General features: G+C 50.0%; 2 protein-coding genes across 2 annotated transcripts; one reads left to right on the top strand and one right to left on the bottom strand.

Moving 5' to 3' along the window:
* Positions 1-169: 169 nt before the first annotated feature.
* On the top strand, positions 170-5,832 carry LOC135830627 (serine/threonine-protein kinase MRCK alpha-like; the record flags this gene model as incomplete). Its single annotated transcript, XM_065342862.1, has 9 exons — positions 170-247; positions 813-902; positions 1,221-1,351; positions 2,294-2,609; positions 3,355-3,452; positions 3,733-3,817; positions 4,047-4,113; positions 4,727-4,799; positions 5,020-5,832. Coding segments are annotated over 8 exons (905 nt in total), but the record flags the coding sequence as incomplete, so codon positions are not given.
* Positions 5,833-5,933: 101 nt separating this feature from the next.
* LOC135830626 (serine/arginine repetitive matrix protein 1-like) lies at positions 5,934-12,404 on the bottom strand (the record flags this gene model as incomplete). The annotated part of the gene is given in 7 exon segments (XM_065342861.1): positions 5,934-6,586; positions 7,100-7,219; positions 8,303-10,403; positions 10,596-10,617; positions 11,043-11,175; positions 11,907-12,014; positions 12,234-12,404. Coding segments are annotated over 7 exon segments (2,757 nt in total), but the record flags the coding sequence as incomplete, so codon positions are not given.
* Between the last annotated feature and the right edge of the window lie 1,596 nt (positions 12,405-14,000).

The following is a 14,000-nucleotide window of genomic DNA, read 5'->3' as shown; positions in this document are numbered from 1 at the left end:
TCCAGCGTTTGAATTGTCTCCACCAGCTGTGTGCTTACCCCGGCTTGCCTGATGTATAGGGGAACTGTCAAAGAAGAGTCCTCCGACCACTCTCTTCAACTGGGTTAGTGTTGTAAAACTTGACTACATGTATTGTTCTGCTGTCATTCTCCCGGTGTGTGTGCTGCAGTGGTGATGACCGTGTATGACAAGAAGGTTTCAGCGGTGACTGCCGTGCCATCTAACGAATACATTGCAGCAATTGTCGGTGAGTTTGGAGCGCCTTGGTGTGAGTGTGTGTGTGCCCGTGTGTATGTGTGTGCGAGTGCATGTGTGTGAGTGCGGGTGTGTTTGTGGGTGCATGTGTGTGGGTGCGGGTGTGTGAGTGGGCGTGGATGCGGTTGTGATCGCACATACATCAGTACGTGTGTGTGTGTGCGTGTGTGTGCGTGTGTGTGTGCGTGCGTGTGTGCGTGTGTGCGTGCGGGTGTGTGTGTGTGTGTGTGTGTGTGTGTGTGTGTGTGTGTGTGTGTGTGTGTGTGTGTGTGTGTGTGTGTACATGCAAGCTTGGGCTCCTGTTGAGTATGTACACCACATGGGACTAGTTGCATCAATGTGTTCTTGTTGCAGTAACATGCGATAATGGAGAATTTACCTAATGACTGTTGTGCGTCGTTCTTGTGTGCTTCTGTGTGAGTGTGCGGGTGTGCCCGCATGTATGTGTGTGTGTGCTTGTGTGTGTGTGTGTGTGTGTGTGTGTGTGTGTGTGTGTGTGTGTGTGTGTGTGCGCGCGTGTGCATGTGTGCATCTGTGTGTGTGTATGTGTGTTGCAGGTAAAAACCACCAGCTGCGTGTCTACTCCTACTCTGCACTGGACAGTGGTGAATGTGAATCCAGCTGTATCAAGATTCAAGACACTAAGGGTGTGTACAGTACTATGTATACATGTGTGTGTGCGTGCATGTGTGTGTGTGGCGGGGGGGGGGGGGGGGGGGGGGGGGGGGGGGGGGGGTGTAGCGTATACCTGCTGCACACAGTTTCACACACTAAACAGGTTCATTCTTCTGCTTACACTGCATTCAATTGGCAGTTTGCATTTAACGGTGATGCGTTCACTTTGTTATGGGCACTGTTTAACATCATCATCTCCCCTGCTGCTGAGCTTGTACTAGTACTCTAGGTTCTGTTACTCTCAAACCTACTACAATAAAGTTTGTTTTCACATGTTTTGCTACACACAGGCTGTGCACACCTGTGTGCGGGAACAATGCCCAACGGCAGCACATTCATCTGCACCACTATCAAACGCAAGGCTCTCGTCTTCCTGGTCATTGTCAATGATGAGGGTCTCTACCAGCTCTCCAAACATCGCGTGAGTAGTGTTGTATTATTCCTGCAGAACACTGATGGATGGGCGGAGTGTTCTAGATGTAGTTAGAAAGGTTGTGTACTTTAAAGAGTAGCATTGGTGTTGGTGCTGCTGTGCTACTGTGGTGGTGGTGTTGCACGAGTTAAACCCCTAACTTTCATGTCTCAGAAGAATAGTAGGCGCGGCGTACCTTGAATGCTCACGACAGGAGGGATTTGCACCCCAGGCGAGCTGTTAGTTCCCCCGGAAATGTGTTTTTGTGTAGTGTTCACTGAAAAAGTGGTATTTTGTGAACTCCCAGGTGTTAGCATTACGTAATATGTACGTGTTTCATGCTTGACCCCTTGCTAACGATTATTTTTTAAGACAAAGTTCGATTGGCGGCCAAGACCGAGGCTGCACCCAACAAGGGGGTTCGAGAGCAACAGAGCAACTCTTGGAGCAGCGGTCCTGGATAGTTATTGTGACAAAGTCAATTAATACAGTCTGTGGTACACCAATGTGTAGGCACCCCCCCCCCCCCCCCCACACACACACACGCACATACTTCTGGCTGAGTTTTCTTTCTTTTTTTTAATGGAATGCAACAGGGTGTCCGGAAAATATGATGCCTCCCCCCCCCCCCCCCCCCACACACACACGCACATACTTCTGGCTGAGTTTTCTTTCTTTTTTTAATGGAATGCAGCAGGGTGTCCGGAAAATATGATGGCTCGTTTATTATGAATTCTCCAGGTGCATGCCGGTATAGTTTACCTTGATCAAAGAAGACTTGAAATCACAACTACTGACTGACATTAATTTATTATTAGACTTTGAACACAGGTGCAGTGACTTGCACGGGATGCGTAACTAGTCTTCTGTTGGATAGCTCAGTTTTAAACGCTTGCTTTAGTACTCACTGTTTCTGTGCACCGTTCCCGTTGCCGCTTTTACTGCCTACAGGAGATCTCGTTGACACACACGCCACAGGTGCTAAATGCCTGCCATGGCGCATTCGTGGTGGGCATGGGCAACGACTTCTGGCTGTTCAACCTGACGACCGAGCGGTGTACGCCGCGACGTCTGGTTGACCCGACGGACCCATCGCTGCAGTTTGTCAACACGCACGCCAACGTCCTGCAGCCTGTGCGCTGCATCGAGATGACGGCCATGAGCGAGTACCTGCTCATCTACAACACCATCGGCGTGTTCGTCAGCACCGACGGAAAACGGACACGAAAGCGCGATCTCATCTTCCCTGCACCGCCCGTCACAATTTGTAAGTATCGTATTTGTTAAGATAGAGCCCACACGCTCTCTTCCATTAACACTGCGATAATTCAACTCATTTCACAATAATTATTACGTTTCGGCAAATTGCCTTCATCAGGTTCACAGTCAGCAGTACGTGCATTATGGGGAGGGGTGAGAGGACAGTGCAAGCATACTAAAGAAAAGGGTGAATGTATGATAGATAAATGCATAATGGGATGGTCTAAGACTGAGACGAGGGAAACATCGATGCAGCGAATAGGGTTCTCGGTCGTTGACGACTTTGTGGTGGGTTTGATCTACGCGTCCGTGCCTTTGATTCTTGAGGGTGGTGGGGTTTCAGCGATTGAGTTTCACACGAACTGTGATTATATCATTGTTTAGCCATTGCTCATAGACTCTCAACAGCCATGCCACATTGTCTCTTTGCTGAAACATCTTTCTGCATTAACTGAAATGTTGGGCGTAGTCCATCCTCAGGGTGTAGCAACCAAAACGCAGCACAAAGGGATGCTGTGATGTGACTGTGTGATTGTCTCGACCAGGGAGACCATGCAGGGTCGAGACTAAGTAATGTGTGACACAAGCTATGTTGCTGTAATGTGTGAGCTGGCTGCGTTGGAGTGCACCAGTTCATAGGAAAGCTTGCTAGTATCACAACACGGACATGTTTATGACGCTCCGTGCTGCCTTTTCTTGATGATCCATGTGAAAAATGTAAGTGCATGGCGTTGTGATTGTTTTCTGTACAGCGTATCAAGCACCACTGCTCAGCGTCACCACCAATCACTGCGTGGACACGTTTGATTTGACTAAACTGGACTGGATCCAGTCTACTCCACTGCCTACGGTGAGTAACCATGGTAACTGTACTGGACTATTGTAGACCGGTTACTTGGTACATTGTACTTGCACTGTGAGAGCATGGCTAGGGGGAGAGATATCAGACTCTCAGGTGCCAAGACAAACTCCAGTGCGCAGGATTATATCAACAGTTGAGGAAGTCATAAATTTGGGCATGCCGCAGTATTTGAGCCGAGTCTTTTGTGTTTGTATATGCATGTATTGTGAGGAATTGCGATACATAGCAGTTCTTTTGTGGATGTGCCTATCTGTCTCTCTCCCACCAGGCTATATTCCTTAGTAGCGGCAACTTGCTGTGGAGTCCAAGCACTGAACCTGCACGCCTGCTCTATCACAAGAGTCCATTCCATGGTGAGTTAGAGAACTCTGCCTTTTGCGTCTTGCCTAATAATTATGTTGAGCACCTAAGATTTCCGATATTAGAGTAAAGTCACAGAGGACATTGTATTGATAATCGATGCACCTTGATGTCATTCGAATCCAGGTGCTGTGTATTCCATGATCAGCACAAGTGTTTGCACTAATGCCTGTGCTGACCTTCCTTCATGGCACATCTGTGTTCTCTTTTCCCTGCCCGCAGAAAAATGCATAATGGACCTTTCCGACGATGCTACAATAGTTAGTGTCAAAGCCAACAAGAAGTCCACGTAAGTGTGTGTGTGTGTGTGTGTGTGTGTGTGTGTGTGTGTGTGTGTGTGTGTGTGTGTGTGTGTGTGTGTGTGTGTGTGTGTGTGTGTGTGTGTGTGTGTGTGTGTGTGTGTGTGTGTGTGTGTGTGTGTGTGTGTGTGTGTGTGTGTGTGTGTGTGTGTGTGTGTGTGTGTGTGTGTGTGTGTGTGTGTGTGTGTGTGTGTGTGTGTGTGTGTGTGTGTGTGTGTGTGTGTGTGTGTGTGTGTGTGTGTGTGTGTGTGTGTGTGTGTGTGTGTGTGTGTGTGTGTGTGTGTGTGTGTGTGTGTGTGTGTGTGTGTGTGTGTGTGTGTGTGTGCGTGTATGTGCGTGATGTGTGTGTATGTATGTGTGTGTGTGTGTGTGTATGTGTGTGCGCACACTTGAGCTGCATGGCAGTGTAGCCCTTTGTCCTGTCTGGTGATTGAACACAACCGTTCTGGAAGACCGTCTCTACAATTCCACTTTGATAGGCTGTCGCATATGAAAGCAGGTGTTACTGAGTGATACAGCTCTGAAGCCCTTTCTCTACCGCGTTACTGTAGACTGTGCATGGCTCATCTTTCTTGCTCGTCTTTGCTGTCTTTCGATGTCCAGATCAAAGAAGAAGGCCTCCTCTGGCGGCTGGAAGAAGTAACACGTGTGCTTGAACAAGTTGAAGTTCCCCTTGGTGAGTGCGCTCTACTGATCAGGTTTCTTGTCGACCTTGCGTTGTGAAATACTACTACTCTCTATGCTCAATGAGGCTATCATGGTGTTGTGTGTGCATGCGGCATTCTTCTTGGGACTGTGTGTAGACATGGGGAATAAGCAACCAATAAACTGTCTTCGGCTTACCAGATATGTCGTTTCTCCGTTTGTGCTGTCTTCTTGGGTTTGCTGCTGCTCAGGTCGCCTGCTACTGTTGGCCATTTTTATTAGACCTGGGTGTTTGTGTGTGTGTGTGTGTGCGCGCGCGCGTGTGTGCACGTCCCATGTGTATGTGTGCGCGCTAAGCAGCAACCTTTTCGTGGCCAGTTGTGGCCCACCTGCTGTGTGTCAACGCCGTCGAATAGCCGTCGTCAGCTACCTCCGTCGCTACAAGAAAATGCCACTGTGTCCGTGCGCTCTCTGCTTTGTGTCTGGAGAGAAAATTTCCCCCGCAATCGCAATCGGTACTAGTTTCAAGTATCAACTCTATGTTATGTACATTGCGCGTGTAAATGACTGTAGCTGCATGCACAAGCTAATGCACAAATGTTAGTTCACTTTAGCTATATAGCTGTAGATGTATGGAAGTGCCGCCCCGTGTTGTACATTGTGATACTGATTATTGAGATTATCGACAGTACTTATTTTTCCACTGTACACGTGACCCGTCTCGTCTGGTGTCACCTCTTATGTTCGGACGTGTTAGTTTCTGCAAAGAGTAGCCACATATCATAATACTATCAAATTCATTGGCCCAACTTTTTTCTTCCGCTTTATTATGTCCTAGCCATGGTCCTAATCGCCTATAGGGTAGGCAGTTTGTGCCATGCTTTGTCTACATCAGATTTGGGCATCGTTCTGCTTTCTGTTTTCATGGTTCTACAGTAGGGCAGCGCTTTAGCAAGGCAGCAATCCGACTGTGGATGCGATCACATTTCCCCTATATTCCCTGTTATAGTCTTGCTTCTCACTCGCTTTGATTTCCACTTCTATAACTTCTTCTAGTCACTTTGCACTGCCTTGTACTACTGGTCCTGCAGACCAGCATGGAGCACGCATGCGCGCACTTAAGAACGGTCACGAAGATGAACGTGACTGGCAGGATCTAGCACGGTCAGTGACACAGAAGTTTACAAATTCAGACATGAATGGAGCAAAGATAAACACAACAGTGTTTCCTAGTTACTATTATGGCAAGATGCTGGCGTTGGTATGTGCAGACTGCCTGGTGGCCATGTATGATTAAAAAAAAACAGCAAACAAAACAAAACACTGGCAATGGTGGGTGATGAGAAGTTTGACACTATATGGGCTTTGCAAAAGGTTATATGTAATCTGGTAATGGAATGGGACAAGACTTGGGCCAACGAATAGAAAGAGACTGCATGAACTCTGATGGGACTACTGGAAGTCAGTACTGCATATCAAGCAGGAAACTGTACTGAACAAATGGACAAATCAGACTAACAAAAGAAATTCCCTGTGATCAGGTGAGACCAGAACACACACTCGCACCTGCCACGCACTGAGAAGCCAAACGCACTCACACACGCACACACACACACACACACACACATACAAACACATGCACACACACACACACGCAAGCACACGCATGCACACACACACACACGCGCACACACATGCACACCCGTAGATACGAAATCATCTTTCAGACCGCTGCTGCTTTTTTAGCGATGCTAGCGCCTTGGCACGGAGAGCCGTCTCCTCTGTACTGTCCATAGATTCATCACCACTTTGCCGAGACTACAAAGAAAAACAAAAACATTTTGCAGCAAGAACGGGCAGCACATGACACAAAGGGATGTTACAGGTCAGGCACACCGTCTCCAACCATAAAACCAGATGCCAGAAGAGCAAGATACACCCACTCACCAAGAGAATTTTTTCTAAAAAAGGGTACAGACTGCAGAGGTCGTGCAATTACAATTATTACATCATCATCATCAGTTGAGATGCAAAGCAGCAGCGCAGCGATGCACTAGCACAAGGGAAACCGCCGACTCACGCCAGGGTTCTAGCCAAGCAAAAATAGCAAAAGTACCGCCAGAGCACCCTGTCTCGCGAGAGATTTTACAGCCAAGGGAAGAAAATCGTATGGCAGGATGCTACTAAGTTTGTACAATGTGAGAACAGTTACAACGCAACCCATTTTTTCCATTTTCCAAAATTGTCTTGCCACACAAAATGCAAAAATCGAAAAATAAGTAGGGGGGGAGGGAGAGCGAGAGCGAGAGAGGGTATGCTGACTTGACTTACTTCTTCACGGCGGTGTTTGTGTTTCTTATGCTTGGGTTTGGAAGAACTGTTGTTGGAGTGCTTGTGATGCTTCTTCTTTTTCTTCTTCTTCTTAGCTGCGGTGCCGTCATCGCTAACATCCTACACGCACAACATCAAATAGAACACATGAATTCAACTGCATGACCTGGCATAGCAATGGCTAGATCTACTGTATGACCTGGCATGGCAATGGGTAGATCAACTGCATGACCTGGCATAGCAATGGGCAGATCAACTGCATGACCTGGCATAGCAATGGGTAGATCAACTGCATGACCTGGCATAGCAATGGGTAGATCTACTGCATGACCTGGCATAGCAATGGGTAGATCTACTGCATGACCTGGCATAGCAATGGGTAGATCTACTGCATGACTTGGCATAGCAATGGCTAGATCTACTGTATGACTGTATAGGTCAATAGAATTAAAAGCAGATACACAGTACTACTACCGGAAAATCCCACCAGAGCGCCCCGTCTCTCCCATCCGCCCCTCCCCGACTTCTTGTCAGGGACGTGATCCTCGTATGACTCTGTCACAGTCTGTGATGCCGTACTGTACTGCAGACGCGTGCTCAACCCCGTTGGAAATGTACGCAACAGTGCCCACCCTCTTGACCATATGTACCAGGAATCGCACAAACCCTGAGTTTTGATGGGTCTGTACGACTCCTGGCTCTTGACCTTTGGTCGGTGTACGAGATGCACGAACAGTTTTCGTAGGGTGAGTACTTTTTCATGTAGTACTGAATGCGGCAAGTAGGACTCGCCCATCCGCCCCTCCCCACCTGAAGCGTCGAGGAGGTAGGGGCGCTCTGGCGGGATTTTACGGTAACAGCTTACAGGACGATGCAAAGGGGCTGATCAGGATTCACAGCAGATAGTTCAACGCAGAAATCGGCACCACGCTCGTTCGAGTGCCACAGTTGCTATGGCGTCACAGGGTTCTAGCCAGGGGAAAAACCTGCCCCGTAACCCATTTATTTTCTATTTTCCAAAAATATTTGCCATGAAAAATGCAACGTCAGGGGGCGAATGCTTATGTATACTAAATCGTGCATTCATCACTGTCATATTTTCGTGAAACTCGGAGTCAAGCGAAATTACTCTGTCAGAGAGAAAGCAAGCGATTGATCTTGGCAAGTTGACTAACGACGATTACAACAATATGGTCTACATACCTCACTTGGCGGATTTTTCTTTGCTTCCGCACCGTTGTCCGCTGCCACCGGAGAGTTGCTGGGCGAGTGGGCACGCTTCCTTGGGGCTGGTGCAGGCTCCACAGCAGCGCTGTGTCGGCCAGAAGCGTCATTGCCTGCCCTCTGTCCCTCATCTGATTCCACTGGTCGCCTCACAACACGTCTCTGCTCGGGACTAGTAGGCGGAGAACTATCGCGGCGTCTTCTAGACTTGACCGCAGGCCGCTCATCCTCCTGGCCTCGGTCTCGGCGCTGCTTGCTCCGTTGTACAACGGGCGACTCAGAGAGGCGCGGGGCAGGCTTAGCAGCGCGCGGTGATGGCGAATCACGACTGCGGCGGCTATCCCGAGCCGGGCGTCTTTGAACTGGCGGTGTTGGACTGCGACGACGGCGGCGCTCAGGACTTGGCTTGCGAACAGCCGACGTAGTAGGTGCTGATCTTGGCGGCGAAGCACGGCGACGTTGACGTGGTGAGGGGGAAGGGGAAGGAGACCTGCTGGAATCCCGTCTTGTGGGCGGAAGAACTACACGTCGAGGTGGACTGGAAGACAGCCGGTCGTTCTTAGCTGGCTTGGCACCTCTCTCTTGTGTGTCAGGTTCACGATCTGATTCAGACACATCTGAGCTTGAACCACTGGATACGGATGGTCTGCGACGTAGAGCAACAGGCGCTTTCTCTGGTCGTGATCTAGGTCGAGGTGACGGTGAACGACGTGTACGTCTAGCCGGGGAAGGAGAGCGACGCATGCGACGCACACCAGGAGGAGACCGCCGTGAAGGTCTCGCAGCAGCAGTAGTAGCAGCAGCAGCAGCAGGAGAAGGCGAACGGCGAGATCTACGTGGAGGAGACTGTGATCTTCTAGGCCGACGTGCCGGAGACGGTGATCTTCTAAGGCGGCGTGGTGGGGATGGCGAGCGTTTACTTGCTGCCAGTGGTGAGCGCCTGCGTGCGGCTGCTATGGGTGAAGGTGAGCGGCGTGATGGTGGTGGCCGCCTGCTATCAACAGGTGACCGTCGCGAACGCCTTGGCGGTGAAGGCGAGCGACGTGGCGGGCGTCTTGCCACCGGAGAGGGAGACATTCGGCGAGACGATCTCGGCGGAGATTGGTACCTGCGACGAGGCGGCGGCGGTGAATCGGGCGATACTCGTCGTCGCCGCCTCTCTACGGACGGTGAGCGCCTGGGGGAACTACGCCTCTGCTTCTGCACAGGTGAGCGTCGCCGTTGACGCAGGTCGGGAGACGGACTACGCCGAGACACAGGTCTTCTCCGCTGTTCAGGCGAGGCAGATGGCTGACGGCCTCTTGCAGCAGTGCTGTCCATTTCCGAGTCAGACGAATCCAAGCCCGAAGAACCCGAGGAGCTTTGTTGCCTGCGTAAAGTTTTACCATTCTTGACCACATTACCGGCACGAGGTGCAGGCCTCTCCGGACTCGTCTCCGCAGAGCTGCTGGCTGACGGTGAGCGAGATTGTGAGCGTGCAACAGGTTTCTTTGCTTGGTTGGTGCCCTGCTCGTTGTCAGAACCTGATGAGCTGTCAGTAGACAGAGGTTTAGTGATCTTATCAGCAGACCGACGGCGTTGTGGAGACGGACGGCGTCGAACTGGACTAGGACTGCGGCCTCCTCTCCTGGGTCGTGGAGAGGGAGATCTACGACCACCGAACCGTGATGGTGGTGAGGGAGATCGGCGACGACCAAAGCGTGATGGCGGCGAGCGACGCCGATTGCCATACACTGGACTGCGTCTGCCACCACCACCGCCACGCCATGCTGGGGAGCGGCTTCGTGACCGGCGACGCGTGGAGCGGTACGGCGGTGTCACGCTACGCTTCCTGCCAGCCGACGGGCTTCTTCTGTGTCGTCGTGGAGACAAGTTCCTGCGCCGTGGCGACGGGGAGGCTCTGTGACGTGCTGGAGATCTGCTGCGAGATGACGAGGACGAGGAGCGAGAGGATGAGCGGCGACTGCGTGGACTTGACGATCTGCTGCGTTCACGCTTCACCTCCAGTGGCTCAGTCTTCACATCGGCAACGGTCGGCACCAGGGGAACTGCAGCTATGGCGGTGACATTCGCTGGAGCTCTGCGATAGAACACACAATCGTAAAACACACACGCAAGGAAAAACATGTACACATCATAGTTAGGAGATGGACACTGCAGGACAGAGAAACGGGGATAGCACATTTACAAAAAAGCAAAATCGGCAAACATTTCATACCACTGTAGAGACATCTAATAGACTAAAATGCAGAATGAAAACAATGCGACTTACATTCCCCAGCGGCTCACACGGGCTGCAGGGCACCAGAGCAGAAAACAAAAAAGAGCACCATTTCCAATCCAGCAGTGCGAGAAAACCAGGAGTTTGATTGCACTTTTTTGTCCTCGTCCTACTACTAGCTGGTAGAATACAAGACCTTTTTCATAAAATTGTGTCGAGGTAGCCACGGGCAATGCAAGTTAAATCAGCAAGGGAAACATGCATGTATATGAAGCTAGCGACGTGGTGGGTGACCTAGCTGGTTATTGCCCGCCTACAGGAGCCCTAGATGAAGTTTTACAAGCCATAAACATCAGATTTAGCCTCCTACTGGGCATGGTTGTGAGATACCCTCCTCACTGGTGCCATTAGGGCATGGACAAGCCCCCAGCATGAGTAACAACATGTTCTGCATGAGATATGCTTTGTGAGGTGATCCAATTCACGCATTGTACTCACGTCGTCTTGGCTTGCTCTCGGCCATGGCAGCAGCGGAATTATCACCTCCACCGCTAGGCATGGGGACAACAGCAGGAGCTGCCACCTCCCTGGGTGGTGCAACTGGAGCAGCAAGAACAGCTGAAGCCACAGCCTGTACACCAGTAGATCACAACACCATATGGACAGATGGACGGACATACAGAATCGCAAACACACAAACACACACACCACTTGACGCCCATCGCCTCATGATAGCGATGCTACAGCAGAAGCCATAGCAGCTTGTGCTGGGATTGCACCATTCAACAGCTTGCAAGGCTGAATAATTGACAGCCACTATTCAGCCTGGTCTACACCACACAGCTATGAAGTGGCTTTTTCTGGCCAGTGAATCCCTACTTTTTGGTCTTTTTCATTTTTTTCACGCACACACATAACACCACATACTCCGGCATGCACTGGCTGTTGGTAACCACCCAGGAGAATGAAAGAAGAGTCAGGAAGAGTCTGAGAAAGAGAAGAAAGACGTGTGTGACCATAATCGTCGGGAATCGAACCCGCAACCTATCGATTGGAAATCGCTGCACATACCACTGCACCATATGGGACACACACCTGACCTGACCTTTGACGCCCATCGCCGGAGGTGATGATAGCAATGCACACACACACACAGCCCCCCCCCCCCCCCCCCCCAGCAGTGCAAAGCGCAAATGACTGCATCATGGTTCGTTTGCCACTAACTAGCTACATCTACAAAGGCACAAGTAAGATGAAACAGCACAAATACATGCACACATGACCAACCCCCCTCATACTCACTCAAACACACACACACACACACACACACACACACACACACACACACACACACACACGTACCTGCGTAACAGCAGCAGTGGCAGTAACAGCGGTCGCACGGGTTGTTGCTAACTGACTGACAAGCGCTTCTTGTGCTGCAATGTTCTGGGCAATACGATCCTGTTCCATCTATAGAGAGCAACACATGTCAGAAAACGATGAGAGAGAACATGGTCACACACATGGATACAGGAGGGAGATGCCATTGCTCGGAACAGACAAGAGAGAATGGTCTACAAAAAGGAGGTCATTCATTAGATCCATTTTCTGTCAGTTTCTGCTTGCGAAGGCAATAAAGAGACAAGTGAAGTTCAAATTTTACCTGGGAGCGACGCACAAGTCACTCACCTTACGCTGACGAATTTCTTCTTTCTTCTTTTCCATGAACGCAGTTGGGATACCACCAACATTGTCCTGGGCACTAACCAAGAGCTCCCAGAGTTCCTCCATGAACTGGCGCGCACGCTTGGCATGGAGGAAAGCGGTTACATGCATCTGCAGGCGTTTCGGGTCAGGATTCTACACAGAACAGCACAACAGACAGGCACAATGCGACGAGCAGGTTATGTTATTATCAGGCAGAGCATCCGCACAGTGCTCGGCTCGCAGCTAACTATTCCACCCTGCCCAATCTATCTTAAACACGACGGTACATCCAACCTGAGCACGTAACATGCATACAACACATGGGTACAGACAAGCAAACCTCTCGGTAACACCCGCACCCACACACAGTCTGTGCCCCATCCGTATCATCTTATTTTGTTACGCTGCGTGAGATGCACAGTCACAGAGAAAAAGACACGCTGGCTGCGTTCGGTGGCGGTGGCTTCAACAAGTCTACTGGAGGGTAGCGCCGACAGCATGGCCAAGAGCTGCTCAGTAGTACTTGAGTAGCAGCAGCAGTATGCATCACTGCATCGTGCGTTCCATCACCGTAGTCTGCACTAAGCCACTTACCACAGTGCTGGCGGGCATACTGAGACACAGTCAACTGCAAAGCTATCAGCAGGGATAAGACAGCCATAGGTAGACGACATAAGACTCCGAAAAAAAACTTCGAAGCGATAAAAGCATGGGAGAGAGAGAGAGCAGAAAAATGGGGACGCTATTTCTATTCTAAGGCTGTATATTAGTAGAGTCCACAAGCTATACCTGTACATTTTTAGCCATTTGGCTTTCCGAGGCGCAATGCCATGATGTATTATAATTGCCACTAAACGAACTGCAGATGCACAGGCAAGCCCTCTTCCCTCTCACACAAACAACAACACGCAAATACGCACTAACATGAATGTTATCTCTCACCAGCGCGTTCGCCTCTCTGTGTCCGCGTTTACACAGAGAGACAATCAGAGTTAGTAGTGTTCTGTGGCAGTGCACACGGTGTATTGGCGACATCGCACGCAGAGCATAAGACCGCTATTCTATTTGCAAATGCGGCCTCAACCTACATCAGGTAATCATACATGTAGAGTCAGAGTTTGAAAACGGAACAACACCAAAAGCAAATACTAGCATACCCCGTTACGGTCCGACTATACATCTATCGATCACCAGTTATTGACGAATTTATTATTTACAACCTATGGAACCTGGTCAATTTCTCGGACTTTTGGAGAAATCGAACAATATGGGCCGAAGAGAAAATTCTCAGCTGTCAGCTCAAACAATTGCTGAAGCAATTGGATAAGCGGTTCTGGAGATCGTGGCAAATTTGCACTCAGGACGCGATGCGTGACTGAACAGTCGGGGTGTCCCCGTATACGTCAGATTGCGGAAGGATACACTCATTCAAATTCAAACTATCTCGCAATTCTCCACAAAACTAGGGCTTCACACGAGCAAGCAGAGTGGAATGGCGGGTGGAGATTGATCAAAAACGGAAGCCCAGTGCTGGTCCGGGACATCCGGTGGAATCGAGTTTGTGCTGAAAGTGCTCCGCTCGTCAGAAGCGTTCCAGGATGCCCACGATGACGACATTTATCCGTGGGAAATCAAAGTTACGTTCAATTGATATAATCTATATGGTAAACAAAGTGTCTGAAGTCCTTGCTGCAAATAGTACTCAATACCTCAAAAATGGGCAGAGCGTACTACACAAGGCAGAACAAC

Source organism: Sycon ciliatum, unplaced genomic scaffold, assembly GCF_964019385.1.
Source record: "Sycon ciliatum unplaced genomic scaffold, ocSycCili1.1 SCAFFOLD_2386, whole genome shotgun sequence".
NCBI lineage: Eukaryota > Metazoa > Porifera > Calcarea > Leucosolenida > Sycettidae > Sycon > Sycon ciliatum.
Note: the sequence above shows the minus strand (reverse complement) of the source record. Positions and strands in the feature narration are given on the sequence as shown.